Source organism: Tachysurus fulvidraco, chromosome 2 (genome assembly GCF_022655615.1).
Source record: "Tachysurus fulvidraco isolate hzauxx_2018 chromosome 2, HZAU_PFXX_2.0, whole genome shotgun sequence".
NCBI lineage: Eukaryota > Metazoa > Chordata > Actinopteri > Siluriformes > Bagridae > Tachysurus > Tachysurus fulvidraco.
In genome coordinates, this window is record NC_062519.1 from 18482562 (window position 1) to 18504851 (window position 22290).

The 22290-nt window shown below is 39.5% G+C and overlaps 3 protein-coding genes and 1 long non-coding RNA gene across 10 annotated transcripts; 2 read left to right on the forward strand and 2 right to left on the reverse strand.

Moving 5' to 3' along the window:
* Nucleotides 1-8: 8 nt before the first annotated feature.
* Nucleotides 9-19488, reverse strand: LOC113637006. 2 transcript variants are annotated; one of them, XR_007139493.1, is made up of 5 exons: nucleotides 19347-19488; nucleotides 18811-19195; nucleotides 8232-8352; nucleotides 5356-8141; nucleotides 9-543 (listed from the first exon to the last, which is right to left on the reverse strand). It is a non-coding gene; the product is annotated as an uncharacterized LOC113637006 (long non-coding RNA). The 2 variants fall into 2 exon arrangements; XR_007139492.1 differs by having other exon boundaries at nucleotides 8232-8415.
* On the reverse strand, nucleotides 8422-12321 carry LOC113637003 (olfactory receptor class A-like protein 1). The gene has a single exon (XM_027137394.2). The coding sequence runs from the start codon at nucleotides 10147-10149 to the stop codon at nucleotides 9190-9192; it is 960 nt and encodes a 319-aa protein (XP_026993195.2). The 5' UTR covers nucleotides 10150-12321; the 3' UTR covers nucleotides 8422-9189.
* LOC125140220 (olfactory receptor class A-like protein 1) lies at nucleotides 13451-16749 on the forward strand. Of its 4 annotated transcripts, none has more exons than XM_047808497.1 (3): nucleotides 13455-13578; nucleotides 15539-15580; nucleotides 15687-16749. In XM_047808497.1, exon 3 carries the CDS (start codon nucleotides 15699-15701, stop codon nucleotides 16644-16646), a length of 948 nt encoding a protein of 315 aa, XP_047664453.1. In that variant the 5' UTR covers nucleotides 13455-13578; nucleotides 15539-15580; nucleotides 15687-15698; the 3' UTR covers nucleotides 16647-16749. The 4 variants fall into 4 exon arrangements, with proteins under 4 accessions (XP_047664455.1, XP_047664453.1, XP_047664458.1 ...); XM_047808502.1 differs by having other exon boundaries at nucleotides 15808-16749; XM_047808499.1 differs by lacking the exon at nucleotides 15539-15580 and having other exon boundaries at nucleotides 13451-13578; nucleotides 15808-16749.
* On the forward strand, nucleotides 17000-22138 carry LOC113637004 (rho-related GTP-binding protein RhoA-B-like). 3 transcript variants are annotated; one of them, XM_027137396.2, is made up of 5 exons: nucleotides 17000-17155; nucleotides 18874-19033; nucleotides 19390-19510; nucleotides 21033-21163; nucleotides 21387-22138. In XM_027137396.2, exons 2-5 carry the CDS (start codon nucleotides 18878-18880, stop codon nucleotides 21558-21560), a joined length of 582 nt encoding a protein of 193 aa, XP_026993197.1. In that variant the 5' UTR covers nucleotides 17000-17155; nucleotides 18874-18877; the 3' UTR covers nucleotides 21561-22138. The 3 variants fall into 3 exon arrangements, with proteins under 3 accessions (XP_026993197.1, XP_047664471.1, XP_026993196.1); XM_047808515.1 differs by having other exon boundaries at nucleotides 17017-17151; nucleotides 18872-19033; XM_027137395.2 differs by having other exon boundaries at nucleotides 17050-17155; nucleotides 18825-19033.
* Nucleotides 22139-22290: the final 152 nt, after the last annotated feature.

Consider the following 22290-nt stretch of genomic DNA (forward strand, 5'->3'; position numbering starts at 1 on the left):
CACACACTCATACATTCACACACACACACACACACATACATGCACACACATACATTCACAAGAGCACACACACTTACATACACACACACACTCACACACACACACACGTGCGTGTTCTTGTCATTATCAACATTACAGTGGTAAAGCAGTGTGATAAATGTTCCTTTAGAGTTTTAGTCACTGTTAAACACACCTAGAGAACTGAAATAATACAACATTTAAACATTCCATCTGTCCTAATAAGGTGCTGAAGTAGAGTGCAGTCTTGCAGCAATAACGTGATGCAATCGTGTCAACACACCGCAGATATGTTTCCCACACACACGGCATGATGTCGTGAGGCTGCTAAGAGCAACGGGTCTTAGTGGTATTAATGGTTCCTAATAAAGTGGACAGTCAGCGTCTGTGTCCACTACAAAGCCATGTGAGTGTCATGAACATCACATCAGGCCTTTTTATTTTCTTCTCCTGTGCACTGTGTGACTCCTGAAGCCTGGAGCTCTCTCGTGGAGCTCGTCAGAGGGACCTGATGAAACTTGCAGGCTGTAAAGAGGAAGAGAAGATTGCGCAGCTTCAGGCAACTCACTGAAAAGATCTCTGAGCAGCAAGTCTCGTCCTGCCCGAGTGCACATTCCTGACACGAGGACGAGGAGACGTGGGGGGACAAGAACATGGCGAAACGCTGACGACCTGACAGTGTTCCTGACTTAAATCTTCACTGTTTCACTTTATCATAAGGTTTAATACAGACACATGGTTACTGACCTGGAGTCTGTGAGCTTTATTAAACTAAACACATCCAGCCTCATCAGACTGGCACAGAAAATAAAGAGGAAACGAACGTCTCGGCCGATCGTCAAGAAACGGCTACGGAGTCGTTCTGTCCAAAGTTCCTTTAAGTATTTAAGAAAATATTTCTACTTAAAAAAAATGATTTGTTATTAAAACATTTCACTGATAAACTAGAAAATCTGATGTAAAACAAAAAGTCCAATCAACACGATTCCAAACCAAGTCACCATGGCAACCGAGACCGTATCAGTGAAAATGTATTTATTCTGAGCCTTTTTTAAACAATTTTTATTTATTAGTAAAAAAATAATAATAATAATACATCCAACGGTGTAGACGTATAAATATATTAAATATTCTCCAACAACAGATTTAAATTTAAATATCAAACCTTATGACTCCACGAACAATCTGTTATTATTAATATGTTAACAATCTGATTCACGATGTTTCGCTTCCCAGATTATGTAAATGTTCCTGTGGAAGTTTTAGACGTGTTTCTCTGATCAACAAGCGAACTTTATGAAGACTTTTTGCAGCGTTTTTGAAAAACAAGCCCCAAAAACTCTGTGAGTTGTAAACTTTGAGATTTTTCTAAAAAAAAAAAAAAAACAACAAAAAAAAACATTTTTTTAAAAACATTTCTAAACAACAAACACAAAACATTTGCACTGCACACAGCAGCCTTCCTCATCTGATTATAGTCGTGTAAGTGTGTGTGTGTGCGTCTGTGTTGCATGCTTAGACACGTCGTCTCACTCCCACACCTATGAAGAGCCTGAAAGATCAGTGGAGGCTTTAGTGAGAACCAACTGAAAACAGGTTTTATAATCCTGCAAACTTTACATCGATATTAAATCACAAATGCGTTTTGTTCCCATCTGATTTTTACTTTTCCCTGAAATCCTCTAAACTCGATCAAATCCATGAAATATCTCTGAGATCTTCTTATTTCTTACGTTCGCCACTTTCGTTACTAGAAACGTGTTTCATGATAAAAAAAGTAACAAATTATTTAGAAGCAGCAAACGCTGAGAGTTATTCTGATGAGAGAAAGATCACTAGAAACCAAAAACTAACATAGCACGCGAAAAACCGGCGGCTAACGCGAGCTAGTAAGAAACTAGGTAGCGAAAGCAAACTGTCGACTAAGTGGAATTTATCAAACAGGTGACGCTAACAGAGCAACTGAGCAAACGATAAGCCGGTGATAGATGATCTTAGCGAACGAACACAGTGGCGAATCTAATCCTCCAGATTCTGACCGTGTGATCAGTGGTGTTCGGTCTGACGAGAACATGGAACAGAAACAGGACACGGTTTTGGGCAGAAAGTGTGAAAAACACGATCGCATTTTCAGCTGAAAACAAAAGAGCTAAAGGAGACAGAGTGGATACTTGTGGTGCTGCTGCTCAGTAGTCGATATCATCACGTTTTGGGGGATGAGACGATTTAAAATCTTCGTACGACTGCACGGGCAAAGTGATGTAGCCGAAAACGTCTGTGCAGTTTAGTGAAAGAGAACAAGAGAAGAATTTTAATGTTTTGTATTTAACATAAAAGAATCTGATCAAGCACAGGAAGTTAGACCAGAATGAACAAAAATATCAGTGTTTCAAACTCTGACCTTTCACCTCTTTACTCATCGCTCTCTCTCTTTCTCTCTCTCTCTTTCTCTCTGTCAGCGTAAAAGCTTTTTCTGAAAGGCAAACGATCGTCTATTATTCAGCAGCTCATGTCACAGAGAAACGGGTTCTTCGACTGTCCATCACTCTTTATCTGACTTAACGGTCCCTAAAGCCAGACTCCCGTGTGGGCCGAGGTGACCGCGTGATGGATCTCGTTCATGTTTTGGGTTAAACTCATCTTGAGATGGAACGCAGCGTGTAATCGAGATGAAAATAAGAGAGTCAGTGTTGATAAGTGCTGCTTTACACACGTCTGAGTCACCACTTTACTGCAGCTTCCAGGACGTGTCACGGCACAGACGATGTCACGTTGTGGAATTCTACAGAAGAAAACTCTGATTTCACACACATAGTATGAGTGTGTGTGTGTGTGTGTGTGTGTGTGTGTGTGTGTGTGTGTGTGTGTGTGTGTGTGTGTGTGTGTGTGATTTTGAGAAAATGGTGTTCAGAATGTTTGAATCTCATTTCAGCAGCTCAGATTAAAGTCGGAATAATGTGAAAGAATAATATATTAAAGAACCTTATCATGTTGTCGCTCTTCTGTCGTACAGATTATATACATTTACTGATTATTGCACAACATCCTGCTTTTCTGGACTGGGAATGTTTTTTATCCACTACATTTACATACACATACATACTTGTATAAGTGTGTGAGTGTATGTGAGTATGTTTGTGTGTGTGTGTGTGTGTGTGTGTGTGTGTGTGTGTGTGTGTGTGTGTGTGTGTGTGTGTGTGTGTACCCGTGTGACCGCAGTTAACTTTTATACACATAATTATCCTAACAAGTCAATTGTACTGCACGAACATTTTAGTTACAAATGTCACTTTACATTAAATAGTCTGAACATTAAATAAACATAAAAATGTGCAAAATCGTAACGAACAATTTCCGAACATGACGCGTGCAATTTTGCAGAGAAAAGTGCACGAGGACGTTTTTTTTTGTTCCATACAGGTACATGAATGGGAGAAGATGTGTTTGTTTTTTGTTTTTTTGGTAAACAGATTAATCGGTTACCTCAGCAAATGTGCATTAAGTCTCTGAGGAACTCTTTGAGAAACCGGTCCACAATTCTTGGTTGTGTTTGGACGCTCTACAAGCCTCAGTAGAAGCTGGGGGCGGAGTTTCGGCAAGAATCGCTCAAATGTCAAACCTGCTTAGCTATTTAAAAAAACAACCTGTGTACCTTTATTGCATCTATCTATCTATCTATTTATTTATTTAGCAGGCGCCCCTTATCCAGAGTGACTTACATTTTTATGCAACTGAGCGTTAAGGGCCTTCTTTGAGGGCCCAGCAGTGGCAGCTAGGTGGACATAGGAATCAAACTCACAACCTTCCGAACGGTAACCCAACACCTCAACCATTAGGCTACCACATCCCCACCACATCTACAGTAATGATCTACACACACTGTAATCCACTCACGGTGGATATAAAACGTCTTCAGCTCATAAAGGACATGGAGCACCACAGTGACCTCACCGAGGGCAGGACTTCCTTCTAAAAGTGACAAAACCCAAAACCGTATCTGGGAGGCTGCATAGTGGCCTAGAGCAACATTAAAGGAGCTCTATGAAGATCTGACATATTATTCTCAGCGTGTGACGACAATCTCTCACTTTCACATCTGGGCGATGAGGAAGACGACTAGAAACAAACCTCGTTAAAAAAGGAAATGAATAAAAGCTGACTTATTTAATGAGGCATTAGATAAGGAGTGATAAGAAAAGGCTTTTCTTTTTTTTGTATTTGGTTTTTTTTTACTTTAATGTCGACATCTTAGTTTCATTTCACGTCACAAAAACCCGCAGTTAAAAACGGTCTACATTAAAAAAACAGACAAACAAACAAACAAAAAAGAACACTGAGTGAGCTGAATAAAGCAGAGCAGCACTGAGCTGTAAATAAAGCATCCAGCGCTGAAGCAATACACAAAAAACCTGCCTCAGGCTCGGGTGGTTCTTCATGCTAATGAGTAAAAATCAGTATTGGAATTTTGCCTTAAAAAGGAAAAGAGAAGCAGTAACACGCCATGTGTCAATGGGATGGCTAAAGGGGCGAGGCTTGGGGCGGGACCCCAGATCACTCAGTCGGTGATTCACTCAGAGACAGAAAAGAGAGTTTGTTAAAAAGTCATCAGGGTTTTAGGAATTGTGCAATGTGTCAGGAAACTCGTCCAATAAGAGCCTTAAAAGTAAATAAACTACGTTTAAGTGAACCAGGAGCCTGGAGCTCTCTCTCTCTCTCTCTCTCTCTCTCTGATTTATACCACTGCAGCATTTTAACTTCCTGGACAAGACACGAATCAGGAAACATGAAGAAATCAACACGTTATACGACACGTCCACTTCCCAGGCTCTTAAAGCAGAAGTGAAAAAATTAATTCCATCACGTTTCATCAGCATAAGATGAGAAATCTGAACTGTAACATTAACATGGAATAAAACTGGATTTCTGTTCAAATCAGAAATCTTTACAGGTTGAAAAGGCACACGAAAAAAAAAGTCTACGCTGTGGCACTGCTTTAAAAACTAAATAAACTGATCATAAAAAGATGTACAGTATACTGTATCCTGTCTGAACTGACATGTTATGCTGTTTCCTGTAGGAAGAATTAGCTTTTTTTTCCTCACTATAAAGACTCTCTGGGAAGTTATTGATTTTTTTTGAACAGAAACATCTTGTAGTCACGTGACCCACTAACAACGAAGCAGAGCCACTCCCTCGACGTGATATACACCAATCGTTTTTCACGTGTCAATCAATCAGATTATCCTCCGACCACCGAACACACACGTCTCTAGAACTAATCCGGTCCAAACACACACAGGGATAAACAGGTCTTTGGGTCTACACATTGCACGCTACCTGGCTTTCTTTTTTCGCCCAAATTAGGCAAGACCTGATTCACCTCTTCAGCTCTACACCTGAGAAAGTGAGCGCATTCCTGATCGGACGAGTCGAGACAAGCTCACAGCCGCCAGTCTGTGAAGAAAAGAGAAAGAGAAGGGTGGAGAGCAGATAAAGAGCCGCTCAATAAGCTACACTTCCTCCTAAGTTTTTCCACACATGCATAAATCTGAAAAACTCTCGACACTGAATAGGTCTCAACAACACTGCACTAAAAAATGGGATTAAAACTCTTCTGGGGTTTATAATTACACAGAAGACGTGTGATGGTGAAATGCACAGACATTTGGAGCTTTTATCGTTGGTTAATTATACAAATATTATACACTATATTATAAACACAATCCACTTTAGCAAGAAGATCGTTATTTCTTATTTACTTTATTTGTTTAGATTTTCAGACGGCGAAGTCGATCCACAAACACGACGTTATCTCCAACACACAGCTAGAGTTTATAAGAGCTTCCCTGATGCTTATGTCATACATTAAGTACTAAGTAGCGTATTAGCGAACAGCCTGAACAGACATTTTAATAATCTGGTGCTTTGTAAATTTCAGCTTTAATATTTTTGTGTGTTTCCAGAAAGAACCTTAAACTATCTGACATTTAACCTGTTTTACTTGGTACAACAACTTGCGTCTTCGTTCGCCCTCTCGCGCGCGCACACACACACACACCTGAGAGGGTGTGGAGCCTGTGTTCTGTTCAAAAAGGGAGGGAAAGTGGGTGGGGTTTATGGAAAATGTTACAATCCGATTGGTGGACGGAGTCAGCTAAATGGTGTGTACCTGAGGCAGGTAAAGAGATACGGCATGCTTCACGTCAGCTGCACACATCTTCTGGTACTGCTTCCCCCCTTTTCTTTCTCTTTCTTTACTAACAGATTGCAGACTTCCTCTTGTCTCCTCTTCCCCTTTTTTGCTTTTCTAGATTGTGTAATTTGTTACAGAGGAATCGTTCCATTGCGAGCTTTCTGCTCCAGACGTCGTTTATCGACTTGTTCGTCTTGTTGTTCTTTATTGTTTGTTTAAATCTTTTATTGTGTTTGCAGGAGTGAAAATGATGGACCAGGTGAGGAAGCTGAGGAATGAAAGTCTGTTAAAAAACGAGGAAAGCGTTTCATAAATACCTTCAGGTCGGTGTGTGAGTGTGTATGAGAGAGTGTGTGAGTGAATGTAGTGAGTGTATGAGAGAGTGTGTGTGCTGTTTCAGTCTCTTCTGTGTAAAGCAGCTGCCTCGGCACTTTTTTTTTCAGCTACAGGAGTATTGAAGCCTGTAGCGACACGACCGGAGTGTGACATGTCTCGTCTCGCCTTGTCCCTCCACACACACACACACACACACATACACTTGGTGCTCATGCAGGTCTCTACTACATTCCATTATAAATGTCTGTATAAACGTGATTCTCTCTCTTTCTCTCTCTGTATTTATATATAAAATAAATGTTATTTTTCTATTTTTCCCCAGAAGGCTGTATAATCCCAGGCTCACTGTGCATCCACTCATCCATGCTTCCTATCCTTCATTCCACCGGAGTCTGTGTGTTGTGCAATCAGATTTCAGTGGTGTGAAGAATACGAGACATGGGCCTGCCCTCGTTGTCTTCTTCATCATCATCATCATCATCATCATCATCATCATCAGTCATTCCTTAATTTAATTTTTTCAAAATGTGGTTCTGTAATATAATATAATAATGAATTACAAACTAAAGAGTTTGTTTACTGACCCTTGACATAAGGAGCCTGTCTGCACAGCCAAAAGGACCCAAAACTCAAAAAGTTAAAGTATTTAAAAAAAAAATCTGTCATTCTGTCTGTGATAAGAGAGAGAGGACTATCTGTCTCTCTCAGGATGTCACTAGTCTCACTGTTTATTAATCAAAAGCCAACCATTTATTACAGTTAGACATAGATAGATAGATAGATAGATAGATAGATAGATAGATAGATAGATAGATAGATAGAAATGTAAAAATTATACAAAAGTTCTTTTTTCTTTAGAGCATTTGTAAACAGATGTAAACACTATGACATGTACAGCATTAACCAGTAATAATGCACCCGCTATCACATCATTACCACAGAAGTAGGCAGTGACACAGGCTTGTAATCAACGTAAACCCTAAACCTTATTCAGTTCCTTAGAGTTACTGCAGAATCGAAGCAGAAAAACTAGAGATCAAGAACTAATGTACTTCCGATTGGTCCGTTAACGAGACTGCAGTCAGAAGCACTGAATTTGCACAAAGTACACAGTGAATAAGAAGTGAAGGTAGGGACGTGGTAATGAACGATCTGATTAAACTAAAGAAAATAAACGATGCCTTGAAGATAACGACGGCACAGCGACACGGCGTAGGTGCGGACGAGTCCCGATCGGTTTTGTCACTCCGTTAAATAAATAAGAATAAATTCAGTGACCAAATAAAACACCTAAGTGTTGTGTCCATTTATCAACATTAAACTGAAACATCACACTAAATAAATATATAAACAGATTAAACACAACAAAATATTACATTCTCTATCTCCCAAAAACACTCTAGAAGCTACTCCATAATGGCCCCTAGTCATTCATTCCTGCCTCTGTGTCCCTACAAGTCACTGAGACTGACGACTTCCCAGATGAGCAAAGTATAAGGAAGAATTTCTTCATTTCAGTTCATTGGTCTATTGTGCATTTGGTTGAGACTTCAGGTGTTGTAGAAGAAGAAGAAGAAGAAGAAGGTATTTCAGCCTGTTGGAGGTAAGGCACATAGAAGAGAGATGTAATGCAATAAAAAGATCTACACCAAATGACCAAATATATTTAATTACCATATCACACCTTTAATCAGCCCTGCATTTGAGGAACCACAGCTTTCCTTCTGTTATGATGTCAGACATCTGTATTCTCCTCATTAATCAGCAGCAAGGGAGTGAAGTTTTCCTCCCAGGGGCTTTTGGACCTTTTCACCAAAAGCAATTAACCATGATCACGATTTAGCTGTGAAACATTTCTCTCGCTCTCTCTCTCACACACACACACACAGAACATGAGGTGAAGTGTTAATCACTGTTAAAGAAGCCACAGGAGGAGATTCTCTAAACAGGGGAGCAGTTTGAACATCATCTCATTTCACGCTTAAGCAATAGAAGTGTTTTATTAACGATAACTGACATCGTGGTGAGTTCGTGTTTTTTTTAACGTAACATTTGACCTCCTGAAAATCATAGACCAACATTTTTACTTAAATAGTCCAACAATTCCATATAACTCCACGTCACCCAAAAACATGATATAAATCTCATAACACACTGACTGGTAGCTATTCTCAGGATTATTTTGACTCTATACACACAACTAATCATTTTATTTTTGATTTAAGAGCAGTCAAAAACATGAATAAAACATTACATTTTAAGTCCTAATTTAAATGTGTTTTTACCATCTGCTGCTTTGTGTCCTTAACATTCCTGCTATTTTTATAAATCCAGCAAAAAAAAGGTGACTGTATAAAATAAATTATTTAAAATAGACGCACTGCATGTAGCTTGCATAAGTGTGTATTAATGAGGTTTACTGACTGAAATCTTTATCAAACATCCTACACTCATGTATTAAAAATACAATATTTTCCTCTCATCTTTTTAAAGTTCATATCACAATTCTCACACACACACACACACACACACACACACACACACACACACACACACACACACTACTTCACATGATTAAATAGAGCCAATTTCAGCACTGCAGTAGTCGAGGGCTACTGAAGATACAGTTTGATCAGTGTTTATCAGCCTTTAACAGCCATTGTCATCTTCTCCTCACTGGCACACCTCAGATCTTTGTTCACTTTCTTATTAGATACAATGATGACAACGGGGCTCATGGCGGCATACAGGGACGAGAAGAAGATGCGCAGGTCTGAGATGAGCGCAGACGACATGGTCTGTTTTACCATAATAGTGTAAACCCAAAGCCCATTGTCCACGCCGTACAACACGACATACAGCATAACCAGCGTGACCACGGTAATAGCCGCCCTGCGTTCAGAGGAACTTCCTCCTCCTGGTCCTGCACCACCACCACCACTGCCACGGATAGCTCTGACCTGCCGGCTGTGTCTGTAGAGAAAGAGGAGGATGATGAGACTGGCTGTGGTCATGAGAGCCATGGGCACCACGTCTCTTACTGTCTGCACAGCTCCGTTGGCATCCTTGACGATCACAGACGGGAAATTGACAAAGCAGAACTGCACGTTGATGCTGTTCTGGAGGAGCTTTGAGGTGTTCTTGGCACCAGTGGCGAAGATAATAGATGGTGAGCTAATGGAGATGTTGATCATCCACACTACCAGAAAGATGAGCCAAAGGAACTGGGAGAACAGGTCCCGAGCTGTTGCCCAGCGTGACCCCGGGGGCGCAATGCTCAGGCTCTGGTAGGCGCTCAGCACGAAGGTAAGCCAGATGGAAAGCGAACGCGCTGTCCTGTACACAAAAATTACGGCCTTGCAACCTGTGTCATCAAAAACGTTGACAATTTCAAAGGTAGCAAAAACCTCGAGTACGCAGCGAACAGCCACCACCAGCAGGTTGGCCAGGGCCAGGTGCAGTACAATGCTGTCGGCTGTGAGGAGACGCCGATCTTGATGCAGCGCCATCAGAAAGCCATAGATCACAGCAATGTTCCCCGGTATTCCCGCCACAGCCAGAGACAGATACAAGATGCCGCGTGCTAGGAGCTCAGAGTCCATTGCTAATCACTGAGATAATGTAGATTCTTCTGAGACGCTCATCACCTTTTCCTGTGTCTTGTCAAGCACTAAGCACCTCCTGTCACTCTTATAAGCATTTACTGAGAGAACCACAGGGAGCCTGAGGTACTGTACGGTCCAGCGCTCGCCCACTGAGGCCTCACTTCCACCTGCTTCTCATTATCTGAATGATGTTCACCTGAATGATCCACCATACAGAACGGACAGGGTAGTTGTGATGTCTAAACACAATGATCAACAACTGCCATGCAACATGCATGTGTGTGTGTGTGTGTGTGTGTGTGTGTGTGTGTGTGTGTGTGTGTGTGTGCATAAGTTTGTGAGCGAGTAAGAGAGAGAGAGAGAGATCAAGTCAGGTTTTTGTTGTCATTTTAACCATATATAGCTGATGCGCTACACATTGAATTGAAACGTTTCTCCAGGACCCTGGTGCTACATACAGATAACACAGAAGTAAGGGATAAAAAGTAAAAATAAAATGTACCTATTGACATGGTGGAAAAGTGCATACAGTGCAAGACAAAAGACAGTGCAAGACAAGAGTCAGTGCAAACAAACAATACAAAAAAACACTCAATACTACACTCTACAAGCCAGATACATAAAAATTGTACTGACCAGTGTAACAGTGTACCAGTGTACACTCTGTTTGGTGTGCAAAAAAATATTTGTAGCAGCATTTAAAAATGTAAAAACTGATGATGTATAGGTAAGTATAGGGTAGGTGTGTGTGTTAGTGTGTCAGGTGTGTGAGTCTGATGGATTTTGGGAAAAATACTGTTACACAGTCTTGGTTGTGAGGGCCCGAATGCTTCTGAAAAGAGACTCCAATGGTTTCCAAAACCAAGCAGTGAGGCAGCTGTTCAGGATGCTCTTAATGGTCCCCCCTGTAGAATGTGGTCACAATGATCAGGTTTCCTCGGCCTTCATGCAAATTAGAGAGCTGGTGGGCTTTCTTGCCAATGGCACTGGTTTGAGGGACCAGGTGAGGTTCTCTGCCAGGTTCACAAGCAATGTGGTGCTCTTGATGATCTCCACTGAGGATCGGTCAATGTTTATCTGTGTTCTCTCGAAGTCAACCACCATCATATTCACAGTCACTGACCCAGGTCATGTCAACTGCAAACTTATACCAGAGTCTCATGGTCCTGTATGAAGGAACTTGATATTGAAATGGTGACACCCTGTCTATTTGATTGGGGATTGTATCCAAAGGACAGACTGGCTGTGACAGAAAAAAGGCTTGCAGAAGGCTTGGCACATGGGAAGATAACTGAGGACCTCGATCAGAGACCATGACCTTGGGAAGCTGATGAAAAAGTGCTGCTTAAGTTTCTTAAAAGTCTGGTCAGCTTCTCGCATCCACACAAAGAAGGCTGCTACACATTTTCCCAGGGCAGAAATGGGGGCAGCCCCTGAACTCTCTGAAAAATGTGCACGAATAATGACTAAAACTATGTCGTCTTTGTATCTCCTTGACAGCAATTCCAACACCAACATCTTGGGTCATCTTGGGAATTCACACTTCTCAGTTTGCTCTTGGGTAGTCTCTGGAGGACATCATGCACATGGTGGTGCTGCTCATTTAAGGACCATGAGAAGATTAGAATATCATTCAGGTAGATGAATACAAACTAGTTTATCATATTTGATGGTGAACTTTGAAGGTGAAGATAACGGAACACTGTAGTCGAATGCTGTGGTCAAAGGACACAATTTCAGATGGTGACTTTTATTAAGACCCCTGTTGTCACTGCATGGTTGGTAATCTTCCATCCTTCTTGCTGAGAAAATACCCAGCCCCTACTGAAGAAGTGGATCGGCGAATAAAACCTGATGCCGAGTCATCTCTTATGTAAGTATCCACAGGTTTACATTCAGAAGGTGAAAGAGAGAAGATCCATCCCTGTGACAGTACAACAGTAAGTCTTTGGCGACCTCTAATGGTCAAAAACTGTTCCTGACACTATCTGGCGCTTTTTTTGTATTCCTCAATGCCACCTGAAAGAAATGTGGTAAAGTGGCCTTATTGCAGTTGACCCAAGGTTCATCATTGACATCGGTCTTACGCTCTATTGTGGGAATAATGTTCTCAGTGCATGTGCTGATGTAGCCAGTTACTATGGGGTCAGAATTGTTTCGTTATTCTGAATAAATACACTATGATCCACAAATAAATATAAAGAGTTTCACAAATATTTTTACAAATTTCACAAAAAGAAATTAAATTCACAAATAAATAAAATGGGATTTGCAAATAAAAAAAATATTTATAAATTGTATTTATTTGCGAATTGCTTCCTGCTCATTTGTGAATCGCGTTCTGTGCATTTGTGAATCACTGCACGCATTTGTGAATCGCGTTCTGTGCATTTGTGGATTTGAAACATTTCTAACGTCAAGACGTGCACAAGAATCCACAAATAGGTGGACTCCGCCCACCGTCTACTCCAGCCAATCGGACAACGGTCTCGAGGCGCTGACCAATCGTGGCACGGTCTATCTCAAACCAATCACGTTCTGATTTACTCGCACTATCACAGTGTAATATGTACTGCAAAATACGATAAAAAAAAAAACACAAATAAAAAACATTTGTCGCAGATTCGAGCCCAATCTGATAACCCTGTATGGATTGTAGCCAGCACTAAGGGTTAGTTCAATTCTGCTTTCTTTGGAAACGATTTCAGCATCATCAATGGGTCCAGAGGTAGTGTGAAGAGCGAGTAAATCAGAACGTGATTGGCTGGAGTAGACGGTGGGCGGAGTCCACCTATTTGTGGATTCTTGTGCACGTCTTGACGTTAGAAATGTTTCAAATCCACAAATGCGTGCAGTGATTCACAAATGAGCAGGAAGCAATTCGCAAATAAATACAATTTATAAATATTTTTTTTATTTGCAAATCCCATTTTATTTATTTGTGAATTTAATTTCTTTTTGTGAAATTTGTAAAAAATATTTGTGAAACTCTTTATATTTATTTGTGGATCATAGTGTATTTATTCAGAATAACGAAACAATTCTGACCCCATAAGTTACAGCTGCAGCAAACTCCAAGTCCACAGAGCAAAGGTTTAAAACACACCTCAGTTTGTCCTCTCCACTCTTTCCATGAAAATAAGATCAATCCCCTTTCTCTTGCTAAATTGTGTTTCTGGTTCTCAGCTCTTCCATCTTATTTTCGAGTGAGCAGACGTTAGCTAGCAGCAAGTAGATTGCTACTTGATGCAATCAAGTTGTTGTTGGTTAGCTCCAGGCATAATAAAATGTCACAGTCCAACAGGCGATATTTAAGTTTGCCGATGTCCAAAAGTTCTGCCATAATGTCTCTCAATGTAGCATGAATGAATTGTGTGTTTAAGACAAATTACATTGGTAGGGAGGACAAAACAAACATCAGCCACGGTGGGTGCCTTATCATACTACCTTTTATTCATATAAATTAATACTCAGCTTGGTGGAAGTCACACGTTTCACACGTAAAATCAACACTCGTTTTTTTAAAACACTTTCCAGATGCAATGCGAGTATTTTTATTTTTAGACAAGAGATTAGAGGATTAATTTAAATTTGTCTAAATATGTGATTTAAAAAAAATAATAATTTTCACACGTCGTTATTTTCGTGTGATTCTTTCTATCATTCGTTTATTTTTAGTGTTGTAACTTCTATTCTGTACAATTTTTTCTCACCTGTCCACACAATTAAATTCACACGAACTTGCTAATTACTCACACTATCACATGAGGCATATTTTGGACTCCCCCCCCCTCTTGAGCTTGAGGCCTTGCTCTGTATTTCTCAAGAGCATTAGTTGAAATGTTTTTAAAAAATAATAAATGAGCTGTGTTTTTATTGCAGCTTAAGAACCTAATTAACACGTGTTCCTTCACTGATGATCTAATTAGCAGGTACATACTGTAATGTTCCTCATCTGGATTTAAGTCCAGAGAGATGCTGATTTATTTCATCTGAGACAATAAAGAGACAAACATCATCACAGTTTTAGTTGCTGACCTAACATTAATAGCTGTAAACAATAGCAGTATTGAATGAATCATGAACACATGTATAGAAATCTTTCCCTCTTGTGTTCCTGTGTTTCTGGCCTGAAAGAAATTTTGTAGATGTTGAACAAAAACTTAATAATAATCAATCTCAGGCAATTAGAAATAGAAATTAGAAATTACAAATGCATGTGCAGACTTGTCCAGGTCCCAACAGACATGACAAACCTGAGGGAAATCAGGCACACCATAGGGTCTAATCTAATTAACCTGGCATTGTACACTTGGGTAACCACAAGCAAAAAAAAAAAATAGCTCGGCATAATCATTTTGAGTGCGGAGTCAGAGACGTTCACGCCAATCCAAAAGATTAAAAAGTTCTAAAGTATAAGCTTTTTGTAGCTGTTTTGTTTTTTTGTTTTTTTAAATTTCACTGTAAATATGTAAAGATTTTTGACAAACTGAAATTCTGCATTCTGATTGGAGAAATGGTGTTGATTAATTCTCGACAACAGCATCTTTGAAAATAGTGAAGTTGCACATCACAGGTTTATAACAAAAAACATGTATTAATACGTTACTGTTTCCATAGCGACAGCTCAATCACAGAGATGCAATCGTCCTCAGGTACAGCAGACTCTCTGCTAATAATAAACAATTTTTTAAAATGTTTGTGTATCGTTTATGGAAGACTTTCCAGTTTTTATGCTTTGTAACAGTGAAAGGTAAAGCAAATTTTTGCTGCAATTATTTGTCTTATTAGCTTGAAGAGAGAAAATAGAGGGAGGCTAGCGGGAGATGGACTGTTCATAGATGCTATAATGTAAAGTACACAAGTTCTACGATGTTAAATGTAAATGATAAACGGCCTCACTACCACGTGTACACACACACACACACACGCGCTCATGTGCATATACACACACGTATACACACATATACACACACAAGTGCATGTATACACACACGTATACACACATATACCTCCATTGAGTTAAACAGGTTTGGTAAACCTGATTCAAAATTACTAACACTTCTTCAGTGATGACAGTGAAGTTTAGAGGTCTTTGCTTCTCTCGTTGTGTTTTCCTTTTAATTAAGTCTTTCTAATTAAAGTGAGTTCACTGCATTAGTCTGTTAGTGCCAGATGTTTGTGTGTTAGCCCTGCATATGTAGTTGTTTTCACTATAAGGCTAATTGTGTGGTAAGCAGGTGGAGCTCGCACACAGTTACCTTGGTGACTTTTTTCCATGGTTACTTGGAATCTTGAGGTGTTTTGTTTCGGAGTGAGTCGGGCCCCAGTGGAAAAGTACACGTTATAAATTCACATATCTTTACTTTCATGCCTGGCGATGAAGACCACAAAGGCACAAGTAAGCCGTCACAAAAATAAGTTCCAGGTGAGCGTTTAATCATCACAGATCTGCGTGTTGTCCTATCATTTTTTTTTTTTTAAATCTGGTCTAGTGCATTTTCTGTCAATCTCTCTCTTACTGTGTGACTCAGAATCCAAGCTCCATGGACCTTTGCATAACCATTAAAGGAGTCTCGTTCCTATTGCAGACAGGGCTGGGAGTTCTGGGTAATGCATCCGTGCTGATGGCGTACGCTCATATTGCTTTTGCAGAGTCACACATGCAGCCTGTGGATAGAATCCTTGCTCACCTGGCTTTCAGCAACCTGCTGCTTCTGCTGACCCGTGGTGTGCCACAGACGATGGTCATCTTTGGACTTCAGAACCTTCTGAACGATCCTGGCTGCAAAGTGGTGATCTATGCTTACCGCATTGGTCGTGCCCTCTCTGTCTGCCTCACCTGCATGTTGAGCGTCTTCCAAGCTCTGACCATTGCGCCATCAGCCGGACCAAACGTGACCAAGCTGAAATCTCATCTCTCACAGCTAGTCATGCCTACCTTCGTAGGGTTGTGGCTCCTCAACATGATTGTCTGTGCCGCGGCTCCGGTTTTCTCAATGGCACCTCGGAACGGCACTGTGCCTGCCTTCACTCTCAACCTAGGCTTCTGTCATGTGAACTTCCATGACAACCTGTCATATGTGGTGAATGGAGCAATACTTTCAACACGAGACTTTGCCTTTGTAGCCACCATGCTGGCCTCCAGTGGCTACATCCTCATCCTCCTGCACAAACACAGCAGGCAGGTCAGATCCATCCGACGCACTCAGCAAGGAACCTCCATGGAAATGCGTGCAGCCAAGACAGTTGTTATGTTGGTGGTGCTCTACACCATGTTCTTCGGCATCGATAACGTGATCTGGATCTACATGTTGACCGTGGCCCAGGTCCCGCCTGTGATCGCAGACATAAGAGTGTTTTTTTCTTCGTGTTATGCCATGTTCAGTCCTTTCCTCATGATAAGCACCAATAAGAAGATAAAGGAGAGGATGGTGTGTGCGGCTGGAGAACATTCTGCTGAGGAGTCCACCAAGCAAACAAACACTATGTGAAAGGAACTGTTTATTTATTTGTTTAATTATTTTTACATGTTCAAAAGTTGTGATACTAGATGGCAAATATTTTAGTATTCTCGATATGTTATGAATTGTTATTACTGTGCTACGGCTTCTAAAATAAATAAAAAAATAAATGAATGAATAAATAAATTGGTGCCCTTTGTATTGACTTTTATTTTGTTAGCTAAATAACGGCCATTTTGTACTCGTACTGCCTTTAAAGTTACCGAGAATGCTAAGTAGCTAACCCGCTAATTAACGTCTCATTTATTTTTATAGCGTGTAATGTTCATTAAAAAAAATAGGTCACGTCGCACAGCGTTACAGTGACCAAGACTTGTGCTTGGTTGGTACGTTAAACGGAAATGAGCTTGCGTTGCTGTGTGCGCATGCGCACTGCGAATTGGGTTGGAGTTCGCGGTAGTGACAGTTGCGCCGTTGTGCTTTTGACGCTTAGGGTGGGAGAGACCGGAAAAACTCGATCGCTAAGCATCAAACACAAGGTAAAGGGCGAAAAAACTACTAACAAAAACACTTAAATCGTCTGTATATAAGTCTTATTTAGCTTAAGATTAGATCTGGCATGTTGAACGGTATTTCAGTTAAGTAGAAAGACTGCGATTGAGAGTTTATTCGTCCAAACAAAGGGCCGTTTTCGTCGGAACATCTCGCACTTCCGCTTATGCGGCTTATGCTAAGCTAGGCTAAGCTAAGCTAAATAGATTCCCTAAATTATTAGCATCTGATATCTAATATTGTATATATTTTGTTTTAGACCTTGAACAGACAGAGATGTAGCTTTTAACCCTAAATGTCGCTGATCTGGTAGCGGAAAGAGCGTTAAACAGATTTAACCCCAAGTTTCGACACTGTTTATTTGTTTATGTAATAAATCATTTTAATGACCAAAGCCACTTCATATACTAAACATATCCGAGCTGTAAGGATTAGAATTAAACCCACTGTAATAAATAGTTTGTTTGTTTAAATGTGCTTTATGAAGAGAGTTATTTCCTGTCAGATTACTTGCTGTCACGGTTTTCGGCTGCGGAGGAAAAATATCTGACGGTATCTCGGTATTAAGCCGTTATTTAAAAACACACTAATGTGGTGAATTCGTATTACACAGAAATCATTCAGTATGTCTAAATGATAGGTTTGAGCTACAAGCTTATCATTTAAGCGTATTCTAACATTATGCTCATTTTATTGTGTAGAACTCTGCAGTGAAATATCCTATTATACACTAAAGGAAACTTTACGATTCAACACCGTACCATGTTTCCTTAAGTTTGCAATTCATGATACAACTTTAATATATATATATATATATATATATATATATATATATATATATATATATATATATATATAATTGTTACAGATTGTTTACTTCTGCTACTTTATAATAATTAATTCCACGACACTTCAGTTCTGCATTTTGATTGGTCGCCAGGTGTTAATTTTCTAGACCAGCAGCATTGACTTTAGTGCAGCTGCAAATGAATTTTATTTATATTTAATGCACTTAACCTAAATACGTTATTGTTGCCATTGTAACAGCTCATTCACTGGGACATATAGATCAGACGCTCCACTAGAATTAAAAAAAACACTTCTATGGTTTATATGTTGATATGAGGAGAAATGTCAACGTCAGTCAATGGTGAAGCTGTAATTAAGCTTTCTGTTGTCTTAAGAACAGGGGATCCAATCTTTTGCATTATTTTATTAATACGAAGAGAGAGTATAAAGAGGCCAGAGGAACTAAACTTTCATGGACATTAAATATAACTCTAATCAGATAAAGTATGACATGTAAAACTTAAATACCTAAATGATTATCAGTGGTAAATTATATTTTAGTTATTGTAATTTTATTACATTTTTAAAATATTTAATATAGTTTATATTTTCTCCTTTTTTGTTGCTGTTATTATTGATTCATTCATTCATTGAAGTAGTAATCTAGTGTTTTAATTAACACTAGTTCAACACCAGTGTAAACAGAACAAATTATATAATAATAATAATAATAATACAATCAAGAGAGCTAGATGTAATGACTTTTAGCATTGTCATTGTTAGAATGGGTTGCGTTTAGAACATTTCCTAGGGAAAATAAAAAATCCAGCCCCTTTTGTAGAATTTTGCATACCTTCATCTATCCAGCGAGTGTGTTCCGGTTGGTGTTTCTAACACGGATGCTGTGTTCATCTAGAGAGATGGCTGCGATCCGTAAGAAGCTGGTGATTGTTGGAGATGGTGCATGTGGCAAGACTTGCCTCCTCATCGTCTTCAGTAAGGACCAGTTCCCCGAGGTGTACGTGCCCACCGTGTTTGAAAACTATGTGGCTGACATCGAGGTGGATAGCAAACAGGTAAAACAGACCACAGGCATAAATGTATGTTATGCAGTGTGCTATGTCCCACTTCAATTAGCTAATATCTTGAGAACAAACGAACCTCCTCGGCAGGCCTGGCTTCAGTGTCTTCTGCATTACTGAGAACATCAGCGTAGCCTCATTGGTTAAGTGAAATAGCTAGGGCAGGTAAGAGTTGTCATGGTTACAGAGTGTCAAATCTCAGCTCAAAGACCAAGATGTGCGGGAACGCAGTTAAACATTAGACATATTTTAATTTTCTATTCACTGGCAAAAGCACAAATTTTTAAAAATGTGATCAGTAGCCTACCTGAGGAAGAGTAGAAGTTTAATGTACGTGTCTGTGTGTGTAGGTGGAGCTGGCACTATGGGACACGGCAGGACAAGAAGATTACGATCGTCTCCGTCCTCTCTCGTACCCGGACACTGACGTCATCCTCATGTGTTTCTCCATCGACAGTCCTGACAGTCTCGGTACAGTGTTCACCCAACAACACACAGTGCACTACAAATCATCCTCTCCCACAATAAAATGAGTTCCTCATCTCCATTTTCAACATTCCACTTTATTTTACATTTGTTTCTTTACTTCTGACAATTTCTGGGCCTATTTTTGTGTAAAATTTACAACTGATCATAACTTTCACTGCCAAATAAAAAAGGCTAACCAACAGGATTCATTTTCTTCTATTAATGGTTTCCACTGTTAATTCACTCTGGATAGATAGCATGCGCTAACCTGACAGGATTTATGACTGGAATTTTAGTAATTATTTACATTTGTAATCTTTAATGCTACTCGGTTAGCTAGGTAGCATGCGCTAACCTGACAGGATTTTTGACAGAAATGTAATTTACATTTTTAATCTTTAATGCTAATGCTACTCAGCTAGCTAGCATGAGCTTACCTGACAGGATTTTAAATAATTATTTACATTTTTAATCTTGAATGCTAATGCTACTCAATTAGCTAGCAAACATGAGCTAACCTGACAGGATTTCTCACTGAAATGTAATTTTTACATTTTTAATCTTTAATGCTAATGCAACTCAGCTAGGTAGCATGAGCTAACCTGACAGGATTTCTGACTAATTTAATTTTTAATCTTTAATGCTATTGCTACTCATTTTGCTAGCTAGTTAGCATGAGCTAACCTGACAGGAGTTCTGAAAGGATTTTAAATAATTATTTACATTTTTAATCTTTAATGCTCATGCTACTCAGCTAGGTAGCATGAGCTATCCTGACAGGATTTCTGACTAATTTAATGTTTACATTTTTAATCTTTAATGCTAATGCTACTCATTTTGCTAGCTAGTTAGCATGAGCTAACCTGACAGGATTTTAAATAATTATTTACATTTTTAATCTTGAATGCTAATGCTACTCAATTAGCTAGCAAACATGAGCTAACCTGACAGGATTTCTCACAGAAATGTAATTTTTACATTTTTAATCTTTAATGCTAATGTTACTCATTTAGCTAGCTAGTTAGCATGAGCTAACCTGACAGAATTTCTGACAGGATTTTGAATAATTATTTACATTTTTTTTTATCTTGAATGCTAATGCTACTCTATTAGCTAGCAAACATGAGCTAACCTGACAGGATTTCTCACAGAAATGTACTTTTTACATTTTTAATCTTTAATGCTAATGCTACCCAGCTAGCTAGTATGAGCTAACCTGACAGGAATTTAAATATACTGTTGACTTTTTTCCACTGCATCTAGCAATGTAATATTTTTACACTGTTTACGCTAAACATCCACAATATTACCTCCTCAATCTAGCTGGCTAATATCAGCAAACCTGGCAGGATTGGTAAGAAAAATGTACAGCTTAGTTCCCAAAATGTCTGTTTTCTTTGGTGCAGGAGTTTATACATGGGGTTAAAGCCACGCCCACCTGTGTGTGGCTCCTCCTCACATCTCTTCTATAGGAAATGTATTAATGCTTGCTATCATGTGACTATTTGAGGTTTTCTGTGTACAGAGAACATTCCGGAAAAGTGGACTCCTGAGGTGAAACATTTCTGCCCCAATGTCCCCATCATCCTGGTGGGCAACAAGAAGGACCTGCGCAATGATGAACACACACGCCGTGAGCTAGCCAAGATGAAGCAGGTACCTGAAAAACAAAAGAAAAAAAAACAGGATTACAAACTATATAGATTTTAGATAGTGTGTAATAATAACCAATGGTTAAGAACTGATAAATCTAAAGAATATATTAAATGTGAATGAAATGAAAAGTGAATGAAAGACGACTATTGATCTAAATATTGTTAAAGATTTCTTTGATTTGCTGTATGTTAATTATTCATTCTCTCTCTCTGTCTGTCTGTAGGAGCCAGTGAAAGCAGAGGAGGGCCGCGACATGGCGAACCGGATTTACGCCTTTGGCTACATGGAATGCTCGGCCAAGACGAAGGACGGCGTGCGGGAGGTGTTTGAGATGGCCACCAGGGCGGCGCTGCAGGCCAGGAAAGGCAAAAAGGGCAACAAATGCCTCTTATTGTAAATTTGAACGGGACTCTGCGCTCATTATGCAGGGTGGGAGGGGCTGAACACCCCTTCCACACCCCTTCCCCCTCCCCAGTCAGCCTGCCTGAAATGACTGTGCTCAACCGTTAAACCGCTTTTTTTTTAAATTACGTCTTTTAAGCGAAACCAGTAACGGAAAGTTTTGTTTTTTGTCAGTATTTAAAGAGGCAGATCAGGAGCTATGCTGTTCTATTGTACTTTTACACACACACCCTTATTAAATTCGCCATATAAACTCGTGCCGAGCCAACGGTAAACGGAGAAATGTTGGAGTTGTGTATTTGCTAGGTGTTTGTATCGGTGATGTTTCACTGTGACCGATAGCCCATGCAGTTATTTTGGATTATGAATATGCAATGAAGAAAAAAAGACCAGGACCAATGTGCAGTACAGAAAAGACACAGCAGTCTGTGTGGTTTCTGAAATGCATACACTTGGACAAGACTTGAAACATTTTTTTTTTTTTGTTTTATTTCTTTTTTCTCTTTCTTTCAAAACAAACAGAAACCTAATTTGGTATCTTTGTCTATTAAAGAAAAACTTTTTAGAAACTCATGAGTGTCTTTCTTGCCTTTCATTTATTTGCCATGCCAACATTTTTTCTCAAAAGCATCTTAAACGCATTTAAGGTCACTGTAGCATGATGACAATCGTGAAGATTTAAATTTCTTTTCACAAAACATGACAGACAAGCGTTATTGCATCAT